The 26,306-nt window shown below is 48.0% G+C and overlaps 1 protein-coding gene across 3 annotated transcripts in view; it reads right to left on the minus strand.

The window, feature by feature from the left end:
- Positions 1-766: 766 nt before the first annotated feature.
- The window catches only part of Iqsec2 (IQ motif and Sec7 domain ArfGEF 2), a 78,988-nt gene continuing 53,448 nt past the window's right edge, over positions 767-26,306 (minus strand). For 2 of the 3 annotated variants that reach the window (XM_057759015.1, XM_057759016.1), the window contains 13 exons: positions 24,710-24,971; positions 23,525-23,926; positions 17,698-18,593; positions 16,000-16,161; positions 15,432-15,554; positions 14,033-14,199; positions 10,453-10,592; positions 9,414-9,539; positions 6,995-7,094; positions 6,128-6,289; positions 4,122-4,295; positions 3,621-3,670; positions 767-3,047 (listed from right to left, as the gene is read on the minus strand). In XM_057759015.1, coding sequence (XP_057614998.1) covers positions 2,082-3,047; positions 3,621-3,670; positions 4,122-4,295; positions 6,128-6,289; positions 6,995-7,094; positions 9,414-9,539; positions 10,453-10,592; positions 14,033-14,199; positions 15,432-15,554; positions 16,000-16,161; positions 17,698-18,593; positions 23,525-23,926; positions 24,710-24,971 — 3,730 coding nt within the window. In that variant the 3' untranslated portion in view covers positions 767-2,081. The remainder of the gene's footprint in view (positions 3,048-3,620; positions 3,671-4,121; positions 4,296-6,127; positions 6,290-6,994; positions 7,095-9,413; positions 9,540-10,452; positions 10,593-14,032; positions 14,200-15,431; positions 15,555-15,999; positions 16,162-17,697; positions 18,594-23,524; positions 23,927-24,709; positions 24,972-26,306) is intronic. The other variant, XM_057759018.1, reaches the window with a different exon arrangement.

A 26,306-nucleotide genomic window follows, 5' to 3' on the forward strand; every position in this document is an offset into this window, starting at 1 on the left:
CCCAGACAAGGAAGGGTCAATGGTGGCTGGAACCACACCTTGACCTGGACTGTTTTGTGCCTATCCATGTTCCTATTTAAAACTTTGACCTCGCCGGGTGGCGGTGGCGCAAGCCTTTAATCCCAGCACTCGGGAGGCAGAGGCAGGCGGATCTCTGTGAGTTCAAGACCAGCCTGGTCTACAAGAGCTAATTCCAGGACAGGCTCCAAAACCACAGAGAAACCCTGTCTCGAAAAATAAATAAATAAAAAATAAAAATAAAACTTTGACCTCCCTTCAGGACCCTGAAGATAGACTTGGCGGGGGGGGGGGGTCTCTTTGTCCCTCTTTGTAATATGGTCACACTGGATAAATCTCTTTTTCATTCTGCTTTCCACTTTTAATTTGGCTGTTTTAATTGGCTTAATGAAGACAAGTGGCTGAACCTGACTTGAGGCACAGGTTGTGACCGCCAAGTTCGATAGCATAACAATGTATGGTCATCCCAAATTGTAAACTGAAGTGACAAAGACTTGGATCATTCTCTGAAACTCTTGTGCCTAAGGGAAACCCTCAGGATGTGTACTAGAGCAACTCTAAAGTCCACACCCCTGCCACTGTCGTGCAGACAGAAAACCCACCCTCATCTACCCCCCTACCCAACCACAGCATTTTGCTTGCCCAGTTGTCTGAACTACGATTAGCACATCACCTCCCCGAACTAGCACCTCTCTCCATGGGCTCCACAGTGGGGAAGGGGGCATAAGTAGGAAGCAGAGGCCAGAGGTGAGCACAAGGTCTTTTATGAGGCATCAAATATACATTCTTATATACAAGGAGGGAAAAAGACAATGCCTGAATCCCTGCTCCGCTCCTCTCCATATAGTCCCTCCCACCAACGCCCTCCCACAACCTGAAGCCCCAGGGACCCTTTGACATAGAGGGTCCATCTGTCTGTCTGTACTGCAGCCCATACTTGACAGGGGAGAGGAAGGCAGGGACTGTGAAAGGAGCTGCTGGATGTGTAGGGCAAGAAGAGGAGCTGGGACTTGTAAAAAATATATTTATAATAAATAAACAGGACTGCAGAGGGGCTGGCGAGGCAGTGGAGTTTTGATGAACAAGAGGGGCTTGGGCATTCTGGCTCGCAGCCCCAGCTCTGATGGCTTCAATCTCTGCCTCAGGAAGGACATCTTGGTGGTCCTCTGGGAGTCTTTCCCCAGGGCTGATGCTGGGTGCCCTGCCCCAGTGAGATATGTGTGGGTGATATCTGTAAAGTGCATTGTCTTCAGTTGTAGGTGGGAAAAGAAGAAGGAATGGGGGGGGGGCATGCAATATGGGTGAGGGAGGGCAGTACCCTTCTCATCCCAGACCTGAGCCTCCCCCCCACCTCCAAAAAAACCTGTCTGGACTTTGATCAGGATAAGAACATTGCAGGGCAAGGCAAGTTCCTGAAGCCAAAGAGGTCTGGGCTGGGGCCTACTAGGAGGGCACACACAGACTGGCTCAAGAGAGGGAAGCAGTGCCCTCAGTGGGGGCCAGCACAAGCGGGGTTCCACCCACGGAGTACACAGACAGTCTGTGTCCTCCAGCAGGCAGAAAGACACATGGAGGTGTGTGGCTAGGCCCTGAGGTTCGGCCACAGCTCTACAGAGCTCTCTCCTAGCCCCACACAGCCAGAGGAGCTCTGGGGAAGCCTTCACCCCCACGGCTACAGAAGCCTGCCTTCTCCACCAGCTTGTAAGGACGCTCCCATCTGCCCAGAGGTCTGAGACCACCAACTAGGCCTCCAGGGACCAGAAAGAGAAGAGAGGAAGAGAGGAAAGGGAGGACAAGGACTACAGAGAGGCCCTTACCACTTGCCAGCACTGCAGTGCCCTAAGTTCAGGCTGCAAGTGGCAAGGGCCCTCCAATCTGAAAGGAAACCCCATGACAAGAGCTAGGGGTTAGAAGAAGGGGCTGGAGAGATGGAGGATGTGGAAAGAAGGACACTGCTGAGTGTATATATATTTTGAAAAAAACTGAGGAAGAAGAGAGGGGCAAGGTCCCTCTCCTGTGGACTTCCCCAGACTATCTGTTCCCTAGTACACTCATTCCATTCCTCAGACCACAGTGCTGATCCGGCTTGGCTTGGCCTTGGGGTTTGCACTGGGTGGATTAGCCGTGCCAGGGGGCCCAGAGGCGTGCAGTGGGCCATGGGGGGAGGTGGGTGGGAGGGGTGAATGTGGGGTGTGAGGGGAGGGTGGGGGCAGGGGCGGGTAGGAGGGGTGAGGGGGGATGGGTGAGTGTGGTGACAGTGGTGACTGGGGGTGGTGAGGGTGGGAGTAGGATCCCCCTGGTGGCCGGGACCCAGGGCCCCCAGCTGCACCTGCTGCTGGCATCATCTGTGGGTGGTGACTGAAGATGAAGTGCTTAGGGCCCTGTTTATGGGCAGGCGGGTGCTGTGGAGCAGGACTGTACAGGGGTAATGGGGATGTGGGCTGGTGCAAGGGGTGGCGGCCATGTGGAGCAAACTGAGGGTGTCCTCCAGCCCCTCGTCTTGGGGCTCTGCCTGGCCGGCCCAAGGTATAATGCTGGGGTCCTGGAACTGGGCCATGGGCATGGAAGTGTCGATGTGGCCCCACAGGTGGGGCTGAGGCAGGTGGTGGTGGAATGGAGCCCAGTTGGGGCAGGGGTGGAGGCTGCTGAGGGGGTGGAGGCAGAGGGGGTTGCTGGGGTGGGAGGTAGGGTGGTGGGGCAGGGCCCGGTCCTTGGCAATACTGGGCATGCAGGGCCTGAAGCTTGGACTGCCCATCAGGTAGCACCCCCATGCCACCATGGCTGTGACCATGGTGGTGGTGGTGATGGTGGTGGTGGGTGGAGGAAGCGGATGAAGACGAGGCAGAGGCCTGGCCTGTTGGCGGTGGTGGCATCTGGAAGGGCCCTTTGCCTCTCTTGCTTCCAAATAGGGAGCCCAGGAAAGATGAGGAGTTCGAGACTGGCCTCTGGCTCTTGTACTCCTCTGGCGGCGGGGGTGGGGGCGGAGGTGGCATCCTCTGGTGAGGGCGTGGACTGCTAATAACAGACCCCTGAAACGGGGGAGGGAGGGAAGTCAGGCCAGTCTACATATCTAAACCCCCAGCCCTAAACTCCACCCCTGTCCCTGAAGCTGGAGCAACAAGGACCCCCAAAGTAACAGCAAAAACCAAACAGCAGTCCTGTATTTGTGGTCAGCTCTGCAGACACATCCACTACCTCGGTTGAATCTCAGAGGGCAGAGGAAGAATCAGTAGGACCTCCTTCTCATGACCATTTCTCAGGTCAAGAAAATGTTAGGCCTAGAGAGGCAGAGTGACTCGCTCGGGGTCAAAGAGCAGGATTTGGAGGTTAAAGTTTCTCGAGGCCCAAGTCCAAGGGCATCCCTATTTGGAGTTGGCCCTGGGGTTAAGAAGGGACATGGGAGAGTGGAAGACAGACTGAGAGACAGGCAGAGTGAGGACAGACAGAGTGAGGACAGATGGAGAAAGTGGTTGGCTGGGAGAGGCAGCCATATGGTACCCAGCACGGAAGAGGGGTAGGCAACAGGTCCCCTCCTCCTCTGGGGCTCCACGGCCAGGGCAGGGCTCATGCAGAAAATGAGTGGGGCAGGAGCTGACACTTACTTCGATGGTGCTGTCCAGCGATCCCACGCTGTTACGCCGCCCCCGCTTCCCTGCACCCACAAGCAAGGAGCCCAGCGTCAGAGCAGCAACCCTCCCTCCCCACCCTGCTGGGCTCCAGAGCTGGGCACCAGGCCTAGGTCCCTCCCAGGGACAGACACCCCATTACCCCTTTCCCCCATTAAAGAGGGGGAGGTAGGGAGGAAGAGAGGTTGAGAAGGAGGAAAGAGAGGAGGAAAATATGGAGGAGAGGCAGTAAAGGAGAGACAGAAGAGGGAAAAGAGGAGAGGGGCAGAGTCTGTGGCCCCACTTTATACTCCCTGGCAGAAACCCTGGGCCCCACCTGTTCTGACCTGGCTACCAGGCCCCCTGTGACATAGTGCCCAGGGCTCTGAATGAAGGCTGTGTGTGTGTGTGTGTGATGGAGGAAGGCCAGTGACAGGAGGCAAAGAGGACACCTGGTCCCACATCTCCCCAGCCAGGGAAGGGGCCCAAAACACTTACCTGCATCAGAGAGGTCTCGCAGGGAACTACTGAGTGCACCCCGCTTGAGCCCATCGCCTGCCCCATAAGTGTCCTCCAGACTACTGCGGGCCAGAGTCCCATTCACTGAGTCCTTGGCTCCTCCAGGCTGTGAGGCATTAGGTCGCATCATACCTTTCTGCTTCTCCAGCTCCGCTGGGTAGCAGTGGAGAAAATGGGAAAAGGTCAGGAATAACATTGAGAACCCGCCTGATTGACTAGCAGCCCACCTCGGTTTTCCTCCCTCCTTCTGCTCCCCAAGCTTTCTACCCTACCCCCATCCCTGTAGTACTTTTTCCCTCTAAACTACAACTCTATCTTCAAAGCTCCTTAGGTGCCCAGCCCATCCTATGCCACTGAGCCCTTCTTTTGCTTTCCTCCCTATAAGTGCCCCCTCTTCTTGCTTCCTCTCCTTCTTCTTGTCCGTCATTTCTTTACCCTGTTGTAGATAGGCCTCCCTAAACACCCCTGCCCTTTAAACAAGAGCTTTGCAACAGATGGTTCACAGGAAGGATGGGAAGGCCCTTCTAGCCTATGGTGAAAGACAGTCCTTTCAACGTTCATGCAGTTCTCAAATGCCTTGCTTCATAGCAGAGAAGCTCTCAGAAGAGCAAGGGCACGGAACTGCCGGGAATCAAAGCCTTTATTATATGCTAGGCAGAATGCTGGGGACAGCACATACCTGATCCCACTCATTCCACATTATGAGTATAGTCTACATTATGCAGGAGAACCTGAGAACTTGACAAGTTATAGAGTTTGCTCAGGGTTAGACAGTTGAAATCGGTGAAGCGAACATTCTAAAAGCAGGTCTATCTTGCTCTACTGCTCCCCCCCTGCCTCCAATGAAGTCAGGAAAACTCCAGTCTAGTGGGCCTCTCCTTATCTTGATATGGCTAATCTCTTGCCTTACATCTCCCCAGCCCAGCGGCTCCAGGTCTCTACTGAATTGATACTCTGCCTTGCTGGCTGTAGACCTATCAAGGTCTGTTTCTCTCTGCCTTCTTTCTCCTCAATGCCATGTTACGTAACTATGACTGCTTAGCTTGGAGAAGAGAAACCCTGGAGGGCATCAAGAAGAATGAGATATAATCATTATTTTCTATAGCCCATGATCAAAATAACTTGGTGTAGGTCCCGGGTATTGAGCTGGACCTCAGTTTGGGAGCTGATATTGAAGAGAGGAGACAGGAATGAACACCATCAATGCACTGGTCTCTCCTCTCTTCCTCTCCTTCATCTTCAACTTCTCCCTCTCTTCCCCTCTCCCACTTTCTCTCCCTCTCCTCTCATTGTGACAGAGACTCAATACGTTGCCACAGCTGGCCTGGGAACTTGAAATCTTCCTGTTTCAGCCTTTCCAGTACTGAGATTACAGATGTGCAACCACTGTGTCTGGCTCTTTGTCAAACTCACTGAAGATTTCTTTTTCTTTTTTTTCTTTCTTTTTTGAGCTCATGTGGTAGTTTTGTTGAGATGAAGGGAGTGGGGGAAGGAAGGGAGAAGGAGAGATACAGAGAGAAAGAAGAAGAGGAGGTAAGGACCAGCCTGTCTCTTCAGAAGAGCAGTGGGAAAGAACTGTGAAGATTTCTTTATTCCTGTTTCATCTGAACAAAGGGTTCAGAGGGCTGCGGAACTCACCCAAGTTTGCCCAGCTAACAAATAGCAGACATGAAGTATGAAGCTACAGTCCTAACTCTTATGCCCTGAGTCTCCCTTCAATAGAAGGAAAAGTTGGCCCATGATTAGAGGATGGGTGTGGAGGCCCCGGCATAGACTCACAATGGCTGGAATAATAATCTGAGGTAAGGAAGTAATGACCTTCTTGTCTCTGAAAGTATTCAGGCAGAAGGTGAGAGGTTCCTGGAATGAAGGTAGGAAGGTTGGGCAAGCTAGCCCTTAACTCCGCGGTTGTCAGAAGACAGGATTCTTGGTGGTGTGGGGCACTGTATCATGACGGGGGAAGGAGTCATGCTGTAGCTACTCACATTCCACACGGTACTTCTCCATCTCTTGCACCTCAGCAATGGACTCCCGCAGGTCAGAGGTAAAGCGCAACCTGTCTTGGAGGCTAGGAGCATTGAAGATGATGAGGACTTTTCGTTCCCCTCCAGGTACCGCGGACAGTAACTTGATCCCAAACTGATAATCTGCGGCAATGGGAGGGGACAGGAGAAGCTGGGTATTTCTGTCAGGTTTGAAGCAAAGTGGCTAAGACTAGAAACTGAGAAATGATCCAACCCACTCCCTACTACTGCCAACCACCTGAGACAGAGTCGTGCTATTTGCCTAGTCTCAAACTCCTGGGCTCAAGTAACTTTTCTGTCTCTGCCTCTCAAATACTTCCTTACACATCACCCTGTACACCGTGGCAATTATTTCTGTAACACCCAACTCTGAAGTGCCTCAAGCATCTTCAGTGCTTTCCCTTTGTCCCCAAACTCCTGGTAGCCTTGGCAACCTTATACCAGACTCCAGGATGGAAAGGCAAACATAATTCTAAACTGCTTTCTAGAAACCTTTTCCTTTGTCCCTCTGCCTCTCACAATGACTTCGCTCTCTTGAGTGACACTCAAGCATGCTCTTGTTCTCAGTTCAGCACTTCAAGCACGGGGTGGCTGCCACATCTGCTCACTAAGGAATATATAAAACATTGCTATTCCAGGTTCTCCAGGGGCCACACCCAAATCATACTCCATTCTAGTTTTCCTTCCATCCTTGGACAAGTAGATACTTTGGAGACTTTGATGCAATTGTAGAGGAGGACTTCAAAGGCTGGAAGCTCGTGTAGACGAAGGGTGAGCATGGGCTCTGATAAACCCTGGGATGCATGCTAGGTTCAGAAGGGGACTCACATGAGTTCTGGAAGAGCTGCATGTGCATCTCCACCAGGGGAAAGGACTGACGGAAGCTGTATGTCACCAAGATCTTCTTCTTCTGGAAAATTTTGGTGACCTTTGGCAAACAAGGGTGGGAAAAAGATAAGAGGCTGGGTTTAGGGTGGGGAATTTCCAAGTGATACCCATTTCTAGTAAGCACTTTCCGCACCCATTCTCCGTAACAGACATGCACACATGAGCACACATACCCACAAGGGAGAACTGAAACTTGAGGAAGAGAGAGGTGGGAGAAAACGCAAGTTTGTGACATCGTGAGCATATACAAACACCCGCAACTTTTAAAGGAACTAAATGAATGCTGGTCCCTCTAGGAAGCTCGTCCCAATACCTCACACAGACTTCTGTTTCCACCTTCTGAGCTTCCAGGGTGCAGCTTCTGGTCCTATACCTTTTCCCTTGTCATACTCTATGGTAGTTCTGAATATGTGATTGCTCCCTGATGGCCTAGAGGGCAGGGGCTCTAGTTTTCAGGTTCTCTCACTTTACCCCAACCTCCATCATCAAGAGCTAGTGCATAACAGCAACTCCTGCCTAGCCTATGAACAGACTTAAAAATCTCTCGCCAACCCAAAGTCTTTGGGCTTTCTGGATTTTACACTAACATAAGCTCAGACAATTTGCAAGTGACTATTTTATTTCATTTATTTTGTATGCTGGGGATGAAACTTGGAGCCAGACAAGTAACTCTATCACAAAACTACAGCCCCTTCCTCTACAAATAGCTCTTAAAACAAGCGTTTGATTTTAGGTTGGTTACAGTGCACAATGATGTCAAACACTTTTTGGCAGGGATGTGGTGTGGTGTTTGAGATAAGGCCTCCATCACATAACCCAGTCTGACCTTAGCTTCCTGTTCCTTTTGCCTCCATATCCCAAATGCTTTAGGTGACAGGGGTTTATCATCACACCATGTTGTAAAACACATTTTAGGTCCTAGTGAGTCCCTAAGAAAAAGGACTGAGTCTGATTTCTCTCCATGTGCTCAATAGCCAGCATAGAGCTCCATACACAGAGGGGTGTCAGTGCACGAAGGGCATCTAACAGTGACTTGGTACCTGTGTGGGCCAGGCACACCTCTTGAACGGTGTGATTGTCTCTAAACCCGCTTCTCTTTTGTAGGGCTGGGAATGGAACCCTGATCCTTGCATATGCTAAGCAAGCGCTCTACTACTGAACTGTGTTGCCAGGCACTGAGTTCTTAGTTCATCTTCTCAACAGCTCCGGGAAATAAGGGTCAGCACTATTTCATGAGGCAAGCAACTAAGGTTTGGAAAGGATGTTGGAGGCATTTTGTCTAGAGTGATAATTCTCAACTGGAGAGAGTACAGAACAACGTCTGGAGAAAAAGACGCTGCCTTCCTTTCTTTTCTTCCCTGAAGAAGATGTTCTCTACCTCTCCCACCCATCTTTCTCTCTTTTGCTTTTCTCTGGAGAATACATTTTTTTTTGGTTGGAGGTTTGCTGTTAGCTTCTAGTAGCTATCCCAAAGTGGTGCTAAAATATTACAGTGCACAAGACAGGCCCCTGCAAGAAAGGATTGTCTGTTTCAAAATATTAACAGTGCCAAGAGAAACGCTGCTGTGAATGAGAGAAGACGAAGGAAGGAACAGGGTTGCTGTTCTCTAATCCCTGGCTTACTGTCTCAGAACAGAGGGGGGAATACTTATTGTGTTCCCAAGAAACGGTGAGGAACTTGAGTAGGAGGTGAACCCCATTAGGAGGCAAATTCTAGCCTGGTGTGGCAGTGCCCATCTTTAATCCTAGCATTCCAGAGGCAGAGGCCAGTGGATTTCTGTGAGTGTGAGGCTAGCCTGGTCTACATAGTGCATTTCAGGATAGCCAGAGCTGTACAGTGAGACCCTGTATTAGAAAAACAAAACAAAATAAAAACAAACCCACCCCCTCTCCCCTAAAAGCCCACAACGGATTCCAGCAGTCAGGGCTAAACCATCTTGAAGAGTGGTTCTTGTCCAGGAAATCCTGAAAATCCCTTCAGATCCACAGAATCCAACAAATCCATCACTAAAAGATGTGGTGTGCCGCTGTACCAGTGACACACGTGTTTTAATCACTTCCAGCATCAAGACAACAGAAAGGTCCGCAGGGCCGCAGATTCACAACCCTCTACTTCCTACCACCTCCCAGATTATAGGTCTATCATTTCCCCGCAATCCTCACATTGTCTGCCCTAGTGTGGCTGTCACCACAGCAAAATGAAAGAAAATGAGGGCCAGAGAAGGGCTGTGCCTTACTCGAGACCGCGCAGATGGCATGCTGCGGCATTCCAACCACACTCCACATAGCACGGTTGGCACCAGAGCCAACAGCTGTGCTGACTATCTCCCTCCCATTTCCTTCTGCCCAATGCCCATACCACAAGGAGGTCATTGAAGAGGAAAACCTCCCGCTGATGCAGCCCCAGTCTCTGGGGGCGGTTTGGATCTGGCACCTCATAGAGCTGGCAACAGCAAACCAGTCGACGGTGAGGAAGAGACAGGACCTTGATAGATGTGGAAAAATAGTTGTCAGCAAGGCCATCCCAGCGGTTTTAGGCTTCTGGTATCTTAACGAGACAGAATGTACACCTGATACATATCTGTCACCCTGACACAAAGAATATCAACAACGAAGTCCTTTAAGCTTTCCTGCCACCTTGTCTTTGTCCCAATAGCACCCTTTGTCTGAAAAGCTTTTCCTGTTCAGCTCTTTCAAATCACAATTCCAAAGTTATTTTCCAAGAAGTCTTTTTAACTTCCCTTGCCTTAAAATGGCCTCTCCCTGATTTCTGTTCCTCTAAATTAGACCACGAGGCAGAAGCATTATGTGTCTTTGCCTTGGAACCTCACTAATCTCTGAGTGCCCCTAAAGACAGAAACTGTGTCTGATTCATATCTATGTCTCTAGATTTCAGTAAAAAATCAAGGATAAGGCATCCATAAATGTTTGTTGGCTAAAATATCTGTTTTTTAGAAAATATTAGCTTGGCTGGGCGATGGTGGCGCATGCCTTTAATCCCAGCACTCGGGAGGCAGAGGCAGGCGGATCTCTGTGAGTTCAAAACCAGCCTGGTCTACAGAGCTAGTTCCAGGACAGGCTCCAAAGCCACAGAGAAACCCTGTCTCAAAAAACCAAAAAAAAAAAAAAAAAAAAAAAAAGGAAATTTTAGCTTGACTCTTCTTACTTGGGATGGGCAGACAAAACCATAGATGAGAAGAAAATACTTACACAGCACCTACTATGAACTTTGCAATATACTAGATGCATTTACATGGAGAATCTCCCATAATCTGTATCATGATCCCTAAGGAATATAATATCTTCCACTTCATTTTACAGGTAAGGGCAACCTGGGCGGCGGGGGGGGGGGGGAGAATAACTTACCACACAACACTGTCCCCTCCCCAGGCACTCACCGGTTTCTTGCCAACAATCATGCGCTCCACAGCCTGCACCTGGGACACATGGTCATCATTGGTCCGCAGTTCACGACCTTGGATGCGCTGATAGATGCCTACCAGGAGGTCTCTGGGGATGTCTTCACCATTGTCAACCCCTATATGGAAAGTGTAACACAGGAGTATGTCACATCAATATGGAGGGTAGGCAGTAGGGGGATCTCCATAATATCCCATACCCAGCATGGACCTTAGCGAAAACAAAACAAAAGAACAAACCAAAAAACCCAGTGAGTATTCTTAGTCTTTTAGCTATGAATGGGACAGGGAAGGTGCCTTTAAACAAAACAGCCAATTACTTTTTTAGCCAGGGTAGGGATTTTGTCTAAACAACTTATAACACACTGCAATTAAGACAAGCAGGTACTACCTTTTACCTTCCATGGTTTTTGTTTTAAGATTTATTTATTGGTTTTTATGTATATGAGTGTTTTATCTGTACGCATGCTTGTGTACCATGTTGGCCTGCGGTCTTCAGAGGTCAAAGGTGGGTATTGGATCCCCTGGAACTGCAGTTACAGACAGTTGTAAGCCACCATGTGGGTACTGGGAATTGAACTCAGGTCCTCTGAAAGAGCAGTCAGTGCTTTTAACTGCTGAGCCATCTCTCCAGCCATCCCCCACCCCCCTCCCATCTGCCTCTATTTCCTAAGTGCTACGATTAAAGAAGTGTGTCACCACACCTGGCTATCTTTTGCTCTCTTAACTGGGAATATTACTTGAAAACAATATCCAGAGTTAGTAAGAATGTGAGGAATTTGGCATGTACACTGATATAACAGTTTCAGAAACTAATCTAGCAAGAGCCTAAATACTCAAACCTATCAATTCCTTTCCAAAGAATCTATCGTAAGGAATTATTTAGAAATACACGTGAGACTGATGGCACAGAATGTCCACCAAGTGCTATTTGTGGAGAAATTCGGAAACAGCTTAATTTCTCACAATAGAGAAATAGCTAAGTAAATAATAGTTTATCTATAAACTTGATGTTTATCAAAATATTTCAATAATATGAGACAATCCCTGCAGCAAGTTAAGTAAAAAGAGTAAGATAATAAACTACATGAGGAGCCGGGTGGTGGCGGCGCGCGCCTTTAATCCCAGCACTCGGGAGGCAGAGGATCTCTGTGAGTTCGAGGCCAGCCTGGTCTACAAGTGTTGCGGGAGGTCCTTCCACTCCTCCAGCCAATAGCCGGGCTGTGGTGGCGCATGCCTTTAATCCCAGCACTCGGGAGGCAGAGGCAGGTGGATCTCTGTGAGTTCGAGACCAGTCTGGTCTACAAGAACTAGTTCCAGGACAGGCAACAAAGTGACACAGAGAAACCTTGCCTCTAAAAACCAAAAAAATAAAAAATAAAATAAACTACATGAGGACCAGAGAGATGACTGAGCAGGTAGGGATGCCTGCTGCTAAGTCTGATGGTTTGAGTTCCATCCCCAGAAGCCACATGGTGGAAGAAGAGAACAAACTCCTGCAAGCTGTACTCTGACCTCCACATGAACACCATGGCATGTGTATACCCACATGTAACACACACACACACACACACACACACACACACCAATAAACAAATAAATGTAAGGAGAAAATAATTTTGGCAGTGGTGAGCACTAAACCCAGGGAGGGGCCTCATGAATATTAAGTACAGCCTGTTGCTGAAATATAGCCTCATGCCCCACATTCCTAAAATAGACATGTATTACTTTCATTTGTTTGTTTGCTTATTTATTCAATAATTGGAGGAAATACATGGTTATACACACACACACACACACAAATCATCCCTCCATATCCATGGGAGATTGGTCCCAAGATCTTCCATCAATTCCCAAATCCAAGGATGCTCATGTTTCATATATAAAATAGGACAGTCAAGTATGGTTGCTAAGTGCTAAGGTGTTGGTTGATCTTGTTAAAATGGGGTGGTATTTTCATATAACCTATATACATTCTCTTGTTACTTTAAATAATTTGTATGTTACTTCAATATCTACTGCAATGTTAATGCTATGTAAACAGTGGTTTTACTGTATTATTTGGGGATAATGACAAGAAAAAGTTTACACATGTTCAGTACAGACACAAGTTTTTTTCTAGATGTTCTCAGTCTACAGTTGGTTGAATTCATGGATGAAGAACCCACAGGTATGGAGGACTGACTGTATACATGGTGAGCATATGTATATGGTTGAATGAATAATGGCAAGATTATGGGAAACAGCTCTGGGTGCCCTCAAATCTAACTTGCTCTTAAGTCCACTGTCTCCACTCTCGACTGTGTGCTGAGTGAAACCTTTTCACTCTTCTCTTTAAAGCTTCTGCTAGGAAAAAATGACTTCTTGTTTGGGAAATACCATACTTCTTCCTTGCACAAGTGCTAAAAGTACATTCTTCTCCCCACTGTTTTTTTTTTTTTTCATCTTAGCTGCCAGACAGCTTTAAAGCCTCCAGCAACATAAATTATGACAGTCAGCAACTTTGTCTTGCTCTCTCCATCTCTATTTCCCTCCTTTCATTGCTCTTGAAATAAGCATAGTATCTGTGCCATTTTAGTAGGCTGCTCTTTGGTGAGAGCTAGGGCTTGACATCGTTACAATAAACTGAAAGCACAGATCAAAGTGGCATCATTTATCTGGCATTGGAAGACCTCAGAGACTGGATCCGCCTGACCTTCCCAAGTGTTCGTCTAGCTCATCTCAGTTGATCTCTAAACAACCTCACATTTTCTTCCGTCTGGGCCTTTGTTGTTTTCTCTGCCAGGTAAGCCCTCCTCTATTTTTAGTCTGTCATTTCAAGGCTCACCTTAAAATACAACTCCTCTGGGAAGTCAGTAGGAGGTAAGAGCTCCTTCCTTTGAGCTCTGGTTGTCTTTTGGCCTCTTTGACATCACTGTTCACTTTCTGTCTCATCGTGGTTATCTAGGCACTACATGGCAGTCTCTCCCTCACGATGGAAGAGCTCTAAGAACAGAGCCTATAGCAGACTCCCCTCCAGTGTCCTTGGTACTCATTTTACTAGGTACTCATTAAACATCCAGTAAGTGTCAACTGGCTGACCGACTGGATAGATGAATGAATAAATGAATGGAGGTAAATAAGTCTTTATGGGTGTAAGTAGGAAAGACAAGGAGAGCGCTAATAAGGGATGGGTGAAGGACTTGAGTGAATAAAATAGTTTAAGAGTCAGGCTATCTGTATTTCTTTGTTTTCTGAGACAGAGTCATCTTCTACAACCTGAGTCAATACCTAGGAAATAGCTGCTCGGAGAGTGGGTTTGTCTTCGCAGTTCTGGAAATCAAACTCAGAGCCTTGCACATGCTAGGTAAGCACTCAGCTACTGAGCTACCCACACAGCCTGGCAAGTAACTGTTGGAGTGAATTGATAAGTGAACGGCCTGGGGACATCCAGCCATGAGATAAAGTGACAAAGGCTAATTTACAATGACATCTGGGATCTCTCACCGCACTCCCATCCCCACCCTAATTTCTTTTCTCTGATGACGGGCAAGAAAAGTAAATGGGAAATTCTGCTCACCTCTCAGGTTCTTAATGAAGTCATCCAGTTTCATCTTGCGTTCAGCCTTGACGCTGGGGCTGTACATGTCGGTATTGAGGAGGATGATGGCAAAAGCAAGGATGAAGATGGTGTCTGGGTTCCGAAACTGGCGTACAAGGGCAGGGTTACAGACACAGTACCGCTGGCTGTGAGACAACAAGGGTCAAGTCTAGACGCAGGTACCAGCAATCTCCACCTGCCCACCATTTGCCCAAGTTGCCATCATAATCCCTTTCCTTCAAGAAACACTCCCTTAGTACTTGAAGTCTCTCCTCTTCAATTTTTCCCAATAGTACCATGAAAAACCATAATCACTAACTTCTTGGAACTTTTCCAGGAGACTTAATGTACATTGTCCCATGCAGTTGATCACACCACTGCATGAATGCTAGTGCCCCATTTCTTTGGCTATGTAGCAGTAGAGGTTGAACCTTGGGCCTTGAGCATGCTAAGCATTTGCTCTATCACTAAACCACACCTCCAACTCCCAAGCAGTCCTGTTTTACACAGGATATAATGAAGGTTCAGAGTGGTGAGGTAACTCGGCCAGGCAATAGAGCCGGTGAGTGGTAAAGCTGGGATGAAACAGATCATCTGCCAATGGAAATCTTTCGCCTATAATGGAAAATGAGTTCTCAGCAATTCTTCTGTCTCCCCTGTAAATGCTCCAAAGCAGTGAAGGAAGATTTAGACCCAGCTCAGTTTGATCTTCAAAGCATTTAGAGCTGAGTATAGATACCACGGCTTTAGAAACACGCAAGTTCAAATCCTGGTTCAGCTAACTTACTCTAATGCCCCCTAAACTTGAGATTTGTCATCTACAAAATAGAAATACCAATAGAAGCATCTACCTCATAGAATGGTAGCCCCCCCCCCTTTTTTTTCAGTACAGGACACAGAAACCAAAGACTCATAGCCATGCAACAGGCAAATGCTCGATCACTGATTTACACACCCAGATCCACGAATGTTACCATTTACTACTGATGTTACATTTATTAATGTGCTAGAGCTAGATACTTTAATATATATATATATATCTAATACATATATATATTAGAGTTATATTAACTATCTCCAAACCTTACAAATGCCTCTCAAGATGAGACTTATCATTTCTGGATTTTTGCTTATTTGGTTAGTTTTTGTTTTGTTTTGCTTCTTTGAGATAGGGTTTTTCTATGTAGACCTGACTGTCCTGAAACTCACTATGTAGACCAGGCTGGCCTTGAACTCAGAGATCCTCCTGTCTCTTCCCTCTCCACACCTGACCTTCATTTCTGTTTAGTGGGAGAAAATTAAAATGCAGAGAAGCATCTTGTGGAAATAGGGCCCCAAAGAAGAAAAAGGCAGCTTCAGGAGTGGGAAGCCGGCACACCTGAAAGCTTCAATGAGTCGCTCCACTTTCTGGGCCTCACCCTGAACTCGAATATGGGATTGGAACTTCCTGAGTGCATCATCCAGATCCATAGAGGAGAAATCCATCTCGTCCACCACACAGCTGAAAAGTAAAGAGTCAGGGTGGGTGGTGGCACTCTTCATTTCTCTACATAAACCACTGGCCCACCCACTTGCATAAGCAGCCCCGCACTCCCACTGACATGCTTCCAAACTCTGGACCGAGTGAAGCTGAAGTAAGAAAACTGAAGGCACATGGTCACTTAGAGTGCTTTCCATTAGTCTATTCGTTTCAGTGATGGGAAACTGAGGCCCAAAGCAAACTATTAGGTGAGCATGCCCTGTGGAGAGCCACTCTTAGAAGACTTTAGGAATAGGGTCAAGAGAGAGAAGACCCTTTAGGAGCAGAGGGGTATGGAAACAGGAACATCTAGTCATCTTGTTTTAAAAAGTTTATCTGAGCAAAAAAGACAGACTGCCTCCTTTCTCCCTCCTGCCTTCCTTTTCCAGGAATCCCTAGCCCGCCTGCCCCATGTTGGGGTCCTCACTCCAACACATCTCTGTTGAACTGCTTCTGCCGGTTCCCCAGGAATTCCCCTATCATCTGCCGGCTCAGGCCTTTCCGCTCCAGAATGAAGTGAGCCACCCCCACAGGAGTGTCTGACAGGAAACCTCGCTCAATCAAATACTGGATACCCTTCTCTGGCTTCCTGCAAAAAGAGAAGAGGTAGGTCATCAGATAGTTGTTCCTCTAGAACTGCACCTGGTCCCATTTCTAGAACTAAGCAAGGCTTCAGAGAGCCGAGGGTCTATAATGTGGCCCAATTCCTCTCGGGTACAGATAAAAACATCACAACATAAGAGTAAACTACTTTCCATCTCACAGAGTCTCAAAATTCCAAGGTATCCATCCATCCTCACACCACGTTCCTCTTTTACTGGAGGCGTACCACAGGTGGAGGGAAAGAAGCATCGAAATGAGAGCCTACTTTCATCAGGATCATCCCAGCAACCGTCAGACTGTCTTGAGAAAAGGCCTGAGCTCTAGACCAAGGCTGCTTCTCAGGACCCTCAGGACAGGGAAGAAGTGACGAGGTTACTTGTTCCATGTCCTACATCCTACCCAGCCTCTGGGGCTTTTTCTACAGATGAGGCGCCTCCAATGTTTACAGAGACTGGGACCAAAACATCTGGGTTGGAATTATCCCACGTGCAGAACCTGAATGTCTTAGGACTCCCATGAAACCAAAAATTGGAAGTTTGGACTTTGATGTCCCGGAGTTTCTGAATAATCACTTTCTGCATGGCTTTGGACAGCCTCTTATATTTCTCCAGGGCTCACTTCCTTATCTCTAAAATAAGAACACTCCTACCAGCCTTGCTGAGTTATTGTGAAAATTAAACATAGGTGGCAGTGTTTAACAGACTATAAAGATGTGAGGTATTACATCAAATGCCTTCCATTATATCTAATGTTGTCTAATTACATATTATGTTTTCTAATTATTTTCCAATCAAATGCCACACTCTTACCCCCATTCCTCAGCACCTGGCAGAGGACCAGGCACCCAGAAAGAGCTTAGTCACTGTTAATCACTCCAGCCTGCTGCCAAATACACAACCCTACTTACAGAAAGATGAGAAAACCTGAAGCCCAAAGAAGGACCATAGGTTACCTAAGGCTAGACAGTGAATGAACAGGCAGATTAGGGGTTTTAGTCTGGGGTTCTTTATATTCTAGACGGCCTCCCCTCTGGAAGGGGAATATAGGGATGATAACACCTGGAAGTCATTTTGGGGAAACGTCTTGCCATCTTGCTCAAGATCATACAAACAGATACTGAAAGCACAGGACCCGAACACAGGCATGTGTGTGTGGGGGGGTGTCTCTCTATTGGGTAACCTTGTTTTTCCCCCTTGGTTTCTTAGTTTGGTTAATTGTCTTTTGAGACAGGGTCTTACTCTGTAGCCTAAGCTGGCCTGGTGCTCCCAACAGAGACTAGGCTGTCTTCTAACTTACGGCAACCCCTTTGACTAAAGTCTACTGAGTGCTAAGATTCCCAGGCAAGAGTTACTGTTCCCTTCTGCCACTCTTCTAGTCCTCATCCCTGGGCATCTGGGGAGAAATACCATTTCACCAGATGACAGGCTGGCAGAACCAATGTCACTGCTTGGAGCTAGGTCCTCAAACAAGGTGCCTAGGCAGGATGGGAAGAGGCTAGGAGGCTAGAACTGAGAGCACATACTTATTGAAGAGGTTGAGGCCAATTCTGTAATGCCGCCTCTGTACCACATCATTGTTGAAGGCTGGCGAGTCCCAGCTGTGCCTTGTTTCCCTCTGGTAGGTCTGCTTGCACAGGCCACTGGCTGGAGGTTCCCTCAGGCTATCCCGGGACGAGGAGCCAGAGCTGCAGTTGATGGTCTCATTGGAGTTGCTGGAGCTCTCGAGGCTCTCATTGTCTCCACCGTCAGAGTTCTCACCTGCTGCCTCACACTTCCCCAGCCTCCGACCCCCAGCCACACCACTGGGCCCAGTGCCACTATTGGGGGCTGGCGGCAGGGGCCCTGGTGGGGCTGGAGCTGGACCCTCAGGGGCAGGGTAGTGGCGGTGTGGGATTGGGGCCCTGCCTGGTGGCCCCTTGTGCTTCAGGGTCCCATGGGGGCTGCAGCCATCAGCCTCATACACCAGCTGGCGGTGGACAGAGCCGCGATCTGAGCGGTCACTCAGGTCTACAGAACTGTCACTGGGAGGCTCAATGGTAAGGAGGGGAAGGTGTGCGGCCCGGAGCCGGAAATCCCGGCACTCCAAGCACCCAGGACCCCTGCGAGTGCCTTCCTCACGGCTACCATCTTCCCGGGTCCCTGGTGGCATCGGTGGAGGAACTGGTGGGAGGGGAGCTGGTGCCCAGAACTCAGGGCGGCTCTGGGGTGGGGGCTCTGTGCTGGGCAGTCGCTCAGGTGATGGAGGAGGAACTGGGTCATCCAAGTAGAGGGGAAGGTCACTGAAGGAGGTGGCTGAGCTGTCCTCTTGATGTTCCTTTGATTCCCGCTTCTCCATCTGGGTTGACCCTGGCTCCTCAGACATAGGCCCTGATGGGTGGCAGTTCAGGGCCTCATCGATGGATTCAGCCAGAGATTTAACCTGCACACAGTGAAAGGTGAAGAGGGAAAGGGAGGAATGATAAAGGGAGGAATGGTACAAGGACCAGAGGAGAGAAGAAGAAAAGGAAAGGCATGGAAAGCTCCCTGGTGGGTCAGCCAAGAACACAGGTGCTTGCGTCCCCCCTTCCCCGCCCACAGGCTCTTTATTTTAAACTTTTAAAATTTTATTTATTTATTTATTTTGTGTGTATGTGTGTTTTGCCTGCATGTATGTCTGTATATCACATGTGTGCCTGGTGCCAGTGGAGGCCAGAAAAGGGTATCAAATTCCCTGAAACTGGAGTTATACAGGGTCACGATTGACCATGAGGTGCTGGGAATCAAACCTCCCACCTCTCCAGCCACTTATTATTATTTCATATGTATGTATATTTTTATTGAAAATAAATTTATCTTCATACAATACATCTGATCACAGTTTCCCCTCGCCAGCTCCTCCCAGATCCTCCCTACCCACCCAACTCCATGCCTTCTTTCTCTCTTTAGAAAACCAAAAATCAAACCAGAAAAATAATTTTAAAAAACAACAAAGAAAAAACACAAGAAACACACACATGCCCAATCAAAGCCCATAAAAACACAAAATCAGAAACCATAATATACAAGCAAAAGACCAGTTAGGTTAAAAAAAAAAAAAAAGACCAAACAGAGCAATATGAGACAAGAAGTCTACAAAAATACCGTTGCGTTCATTGTGTGTTGTCCAGCCCTTTATTTTGCAAAGAAACCCATAGGTTCTTAATAATTTACAAAATAACTCCCAGGAAGTCACTGTGAGTTCACAGGGCTAGGACTAACAATGACAAGATGCCTTCTTGGACACTTCAGTATGTCGATCTCATGTCAACCCAAGTTAAATACTACTTCCCCCCGATTCAAGCCACACTCTTACCTCTGTCAATACCATCTCAAGTCCCATGCAGGGAAAGCCCCAAATCTCAGCTTTCTCCCAGGGCTCTCTGTGTCAATATCTCTTAGGAAATCCGCAATATTTACTCTTGAGAATCTGAAGTACACCTAGTAACTCTACCTCCCTGTACACCTAGCTTCCAAACTGGCCCCTAATGACCTCTTTCTCCTGGCATTCATAATCTTAGATACCACACTGCCCTTGAGTTGGTCTGTGTGGCTCACAATAGACCTATGGTATTTCTATAAGGAGACTGTCGAATACTACAAATTCTGTCTTGCATGTTCCCTTTGACTTGTTCTCCTTCAGACTCCTCGCCTAAGGGAAGCCACACTGTGAACAGTCCTAAGGGAGAGGAACTGCCAGCAAAGGAGTTACCCTGCCAGCCCCAGTCCAGTCTTCTGAGACTGTCCTACACAGCTTGACAGCAGCCTCCAGAGAGACCAGGAAGCAGATCATCAAGCCACGCCCCTCACAGTTTCCTGGCCCTCAGAAACTGCATAATAAATGTTTCTTGGTGTGTGTGTGTGTGTGTGTGTGTGTACACATCTGTAATTATAGCGCTCCGTGTGTGTGTGTGTGTTTGTGTGTGTGTTACACATCTGTAATTATAGCACTCCAGAGGCTAAGCCAGGAGGACCTCAAGCCTGAGGCCAACATAGGCTATTCAATGTGACTCTATTCAGCTCAGTTCTAATGTCAGTTTTTTAAAATTTGTTTAAAAATGTATTATCAATGTGTCTGTAAGCACATATTATATGGGTGCGGGCATGTAAGCCACAGCATGTATGTAAAGGTCAGAGGACAACTTTGTGGCACTGGTTCCTCTTTCTACCTTACATAGGCTCCAGGGATTGAATTCTAGTCAACAGGTTTGCACAGCAAACTCACTGGCCCCTAAGGTCACTTTAGAGATACTAAATTTTGGGGTAGTTCACTGTACAGAAATAGGTAAGTAATACATTTTCCCCACCCCTGATGTAGACAGCATGGAGTGCTAGGATTAGGCCTGGTTCTTCTGCATCTTCCATCAGGTGGTATTCTCCTGTTCTCTATTCTCCCCTTGAGGAATAGGTGCAAGCTCAGTTTCTATTTTAGATCAGCTACTGCTTGACACAGAAAAGGTGCTTAATTATCATAGAAATGAATGGGAGGGTGATACAGCTCTTCCCTTTGTGCTTCTTTCCTTCTCTCCATCTGTTCACTAGCCTCAGAGAAGCATGCATAGGCCAATGATAGGGTCAGATAACAGAGTTTAGGTCACAGGGATTTCTTTTATAAAGCTTCATTCACTCAACAATTTCAACCAAGCACCTCCTCAGTTTTAGGAGAAAAAAAACCAACTAACTTAGCAGTTACCACATGCCAGGTGCTTTCCCTGTGGTACCTGGTTGAGATGCATTCTTCACCACAGCTCTAAAACAGCACTAAACAGAAAGTTTTATCTCCTTTTTGTTGCTCAGAAGGTAAAACCGTTTGCCTGAGGTCATACAGCTGGGAATTGGCACAACTGGGATTTTTACCCGGGAAGCCATGCTAAAATATCCTCAGCTTAGAACGACCTCCCATTCCATTCACTGCCATGCCCATTCCTAGCTCCATGGTTTTTGCTGATGCAATCAATACCTGAACAAACAGTGCCCCCTTCAACATCTCTAACAAGCTACATCTTTTCAGTCCTGTCAGGCCTAGTTACAATGCTGTTTTCTCCAAGAAACTTCTCTGGGCCTCCCAGAATCCCTGCTGGTACTGAACACATTCTGTTTTAGGAGATGACCATGCACCTATATGTCTTCTGCTGTCTACTAGACTGGAAGATCCTGGAAAATATGGACCAGAGTTCAAGTCTCAGCCTAGTGTCCTCTACCTTACAGATCTGTTGTGAAGTATACAGAGTACCTGGCATCGCGCAGGTACTATCTGTCAGTAAACTCTTTATTTGCTATTATATCAAATTTCAAACAGTGGGAACCTTTTGTTTTCTTTTCTTTTCTTTTTTTTTGAATTTTTCGAGACAGGGTTTCTCCGTAGTTTTTGGTTCCTGTCCTGGAACTCTTGTAGACCAGGCTGGCCTCAAACTCACAGAGATCCGCCTGCCTCTGCCTCCCAAGTGCTGGGATTAAAGGCGTGCGCCACCACCGCCTGGCTTGTTTTCTTATTTGTTCTATATACTCATTTTTATTGCTTTATTGCACTTAAGGTGTGTGAGTGTGTGCGTGTGCCCATGTACATGCACATGTGAATACATGCAGGTGAGAGGAAAACTTTCAAGAATCATTTCTTAGGGCTGGAGAGAGCGCTGGCTCATTTGTTGTTACTTTTCTAGCCCAAAGTTTCAAAGTCCTTCTACAATCCTCCCGAAAATATGGTCACGTTTGTCACAGCAATATCTCATGAACCTTGTACCAATTTCTATTTTAGTTAGGGTTTCTATTGCTGTGATAAAACTATGAGCAAAAGCAATTTGTGGAGGAAAGGGTTTATTTCATTTTACATTGTATCCATCATCCATGGAAGTCAGACCAGAAACTCGAGGCAGGAGCTAATGTAAAAGCCACGGAGGAGTGCTGCTTACTGGCTTGCTCCCCATGACTGGCTCAGATTTCTTTCTTTCTTTCTTTCTTTCTTTCTTTCTTTCTTTCTTTCTTTCTTTCTTTCTTTCTTTCTTTCTTTCTTTCTTTCTTCTGTTTATTTGTTTGGTTTGGTTTAGTTTTTCAAGACAGGGTATCTCTGTGTAGCCCTGGCTGTACTGGAACTCACTCTGTAGACCAGGCTGGCCTTGAACTTGGAGTTCCACCTGAGTGCTGGGATTAAAGGCATGCGCCACCACCTCCTGGCTCAACGTGCTTTTTTATAGTGTCCAGGACCACCAACCCAGGGGTGGCATAGCCCACAATTAGCTGGGCCCTCCAATACCACTCATCAATCAAGGAAATGCCTCACTGGACGAGGGTGCCATGGTGGTCCCACCGACCAATCTGATATGGGCATTTTCTCAACTAAGGTTTCGTCTTCTGAAATGACTCTATCTGTCAAATTGATATAAAACTAGCAGCACAACAGTTAAGAGCACTCATTAGTCTTTTACAGGACCCAAGTTCAGTTCCCAGTACCCATGGGTGGGTGGCTCACTATCATTCATAATTCCAGTTTCATGGGATCAGACACCCTCTTTTTAACGCCACAGGTATCAGGTGTGCACATGGTACACATACATACATGTAGGCAAAACACCCAAACATATAAAGGAAAATAAATAAATCTTTTTATAAATCCGTTTTTATGGACTGGAGAAATGGCTCAGTGATTAAGAATATATACCTGCTCTTGCAGAAGACTGGAATTTGGTTCCCAGTACCCATGCCAGATACCTCATAACCGCCTTTAACTCTAGCTCCAGGGAACCTGACATTCTTTGTTAGCCTCCTTGGGCAACTGTACACACCTGGCACACACGACAGATACACAAACATAAAAATAATCAAAATAAACGATCTGTTCTCTCCTTCCACAGTAGGAGTTCTGGAGACCAAATTTAGGGCAGCAAGCTTGGCAGCAAGCGCCTTCACCCGCTGAGCCATCTTATTGGAACCCATATCCTAACATGCTTGTTTTAGCAGCATAATTTTTTTTCCTAACAGTACTGGAGATGAAACACAGGACCTGGGACATGCCAGATAAGTGCTCCTACTACTGAATTACATCACTGCATTAGGGGTTTTTTGGTGTTTTGTTTTGTTTTGTTTTAACATAGGTGCTCCTAATCCTCCTGCCTCAGTCCTGCCAATGCTTCAATTACAGGTAAACACTCAGCTGTAATTTTTTCTCATGTTAACAATTCTCCCTCACCACTCTCAAAGTCTCAATTAAAATCGCTGCTGTTTGTTGCTATTAAGTGCTCAGTAGTGCAAATTCTTGCAGTTTGGAAAATAGATAAAGAAGTAGGAGAAGCAGTCAGAGCCTGGGAATGGAGAAGAAAGGCCCCTTTCAGGGCTCCTGACCTGTTTGGAGAAGGAGTCCTCGAGCTCTGTGATGTCATTAGAAAACTCTCCAGATGTGGTGACTGAACTTCCACCACCATCGATGCCCCCACCACAGGAGCCTCCATAGGGGAGACCCCGGTCAAGCCGGTGGCTCCGAGCACCAGCCATGGCACCCTCGTCCAGTGAGGCAGGCTTGCCCTCGAAGTATGCAGGGTTCTGTGCTTTTTCGTACTCCTCAAAAGAGAACTGCATCCGCATGTTGGATAAGATGATGCGGCGGGACATGCGGCTCTCTGAAGCTGAGCTGCGCAGCCGCTCAAAGTTCTTATTCATACGATACTGGCGAAAAGCTGTCTGGATGGTCCTGGCAGCCCTGCGGCTCAGGAAGGAGCCCCCATACTTCCTCTCCAGCATTTCCACCTGTCAGAGGAACAAGTTCAGAAAGTTGCCAGAGCCTCATGGCCTTGGTCCTCAACCATACCCCGCTCAAGCCACAACCAACTGCTGGAAGAAGTCATGACAGGCTGTGTGCCCAGTGTTTTCTCACTTATAATCCCAAGGTGTATGTAATCACAGGGGAAAAAAGAAATGTATATTATTTGAAATCAGAAAAAGCTTAGAGAAACCAAAAAAAAAAATGAAAGAAAGGAAACAATAAATGAAGAGTAGGACGTTGAAGAAAGAAGAAAGAGAATCAGAGTAAGAGAAAAGCAGGATGGAAGGAAAGACAGGAGGGAGTAAGGGAGGGTTCACCTGCAGCCCAAACATCTAGGCATAGTCATAATTAACGTGTTGATAACTGCCCTTCCAGGCTCTATTTTTCTGAAATCTTGTATACTGTTCTCCCTTCCCTCCCTCCCTTTTCTCCCCACCCCAGGCCCTCCAGACAGTGTATTGCATCACACTGTGAAATTGCCAAGTTACGTGTGTGCCTCCCCCTTAGACTGCATGCCTTTGAAGGCTGGATGCAGGTCACATTCATCTTTTGGACCCCATTATTGGAGCGCAATAATGTCTGCTAAGTGAAGAGAAGACTCAGTGTATGTGCAATGAATGTGAATGACAGGTCCCGGAGCCAGTCTTCTCCAGGCCCAACCTTACTGTTCCTCCCTGAATACCACCCTCAAGTACCACACCCCAAACCCCTCCTTCGGCTCTCTCTGTATCCCACTCCCATTTTCAACCGAAGCATCGCTTCTGCACCTTCTTGTCCTGCAGGTCTGTGGAGAGTTCATAGCTGTCTGACAGGGCCTTGGAGCGCTTTATCTCCTCCTCCTCCTGCTTCCTCAGGGCGACACTGGCTGGCTGGAGGCGTGCCCTCTGAGCCCAAGGAAGGCCCACCCCAGAAGGGGGGCCTCCCATGTGGCTGCTGGTGGGGGGTAGCTGGCTCAGCCGGTAGGGGGGTTGGCTCCCAGGACTATCAACCGCTGTGCTCAGGTCACTGCCTGGGGCATCACCCTCCACACTGTGGGGATGAGATAAAATGAGCCAGGATGTGGCAACAGGAGAGAGGCTTGCTAGGCCCAACTGAGCAAGTACACTAGATCTTGCCCCAACCCCACCTTCTCCCATTTCCTTAGATACCTAGGGACCCGAACATTTAAGAGACCTTCAGTTCCTTCCCTTTAGAGCCCCATTTCCATAACTTCGTTCTGAGACACCATTCCCTCAAGGGGGTTTTCTCAGTTTGTTCTCAGGCCTAACCAGACTCCTCACAATTTGGTTCAGTCACAACCTTACACCTAGTCTCCTCCCGCTCCTGTCCCTAGAAGCTCCAATCTCAAATCTTCCTTCCCCTGATGGCCTAGTTGCCCTCTCCCTAGACCTCTTCTCCTCCCAGCTCTAGCCCCTCCTAACCCCATGCAGTGATTTCCCAGAACTACTCCAGACCAGTTTCCTTGACATAAAGCCCCCTCCCAGCCCTCTTTGATGATTCCTGTACCCTGCCCATCCAGGTTATCTCCTCCCCCACCCAGCCCTGCCCCTGTGCCCTGCCCCTGCCCTTAGCAGCCTGGAGTCCAGGCCTGGCCAGTTCCCAGGGTTCCCAGGCTGCTGCTGGTGCTGCGGCTGCTGTTACTGCTGCTGTTACTGCTGCTGCTGCTTCTGCTGCTGCTGCTGGTGAGAGGGCAGGGTGAAGGCACAGGCTGGGCCACAGTGGGAAGTGCCTCCCATTCAGCATCCTCACAGGTAAAGAGCTGCCCTGCGGGGAAGCTTCCTTTTTCTCCTCATGTCCTCCTCTGCTCAGCTGGGGGAGGAGGGCAGGGGGTTCTCAAGCAGAAAGGTGGCTGGAGCTGGGTCCCAGGTCTTGCCTGCTGGGGTTACCTAGAGCTGTTGTTCTGCCAGACCTGCTCCCACAGTGCCATGGCAACCAGGCTGCCAGGGAACCCAGGTGGCGGCAGAGCTCCAGGGCATGGTGAAGAGCACAGAGGTGGGGAGAACCAGGAAGGCTGAGGGGTGGAGGAGGTTGTGGGAGAATGGGTGTGGCTGGGCTAAAAGAATGATCTTTTTTTTTTTTTTTTTTTAAATCTGGGGAAAGTATCACAGGCTGTAGAATCTCCTGGCTAGTAAAACGATTAAAGGGCCTCTCCTCAGCCTCTCTTGGCAGAGGTCAGGGTGCAAGGCTAGGGCAAGTTGGCTAGATGGAACTGGTTACCTACTAGCACAAGATCTTGAGCTGTCTGGGGCCTGCCAGCTCCCTGTGCTTCAGGTCAGGGCAGCGGAGCTGGGCTCGGCCCTGGTGGGAACTCTCGCTCACTGTTCATCCTCCACCCTCCCAAGTACTAGTCAGAACAAGGACTGC

This window comes from Chionomys nivalis, chromosome X, assembly GCF_950005125.1.
Source record: "Chionomys nivalis chromosome X, mChiNiv1.1, whole genome shotgun sequence".
Lineage (NCBI taxonomy): Eukaryota > Metazoa > Chordata > Mammalia > Rodentia > Cricetidae > Chionomys > Chionomys nivalis.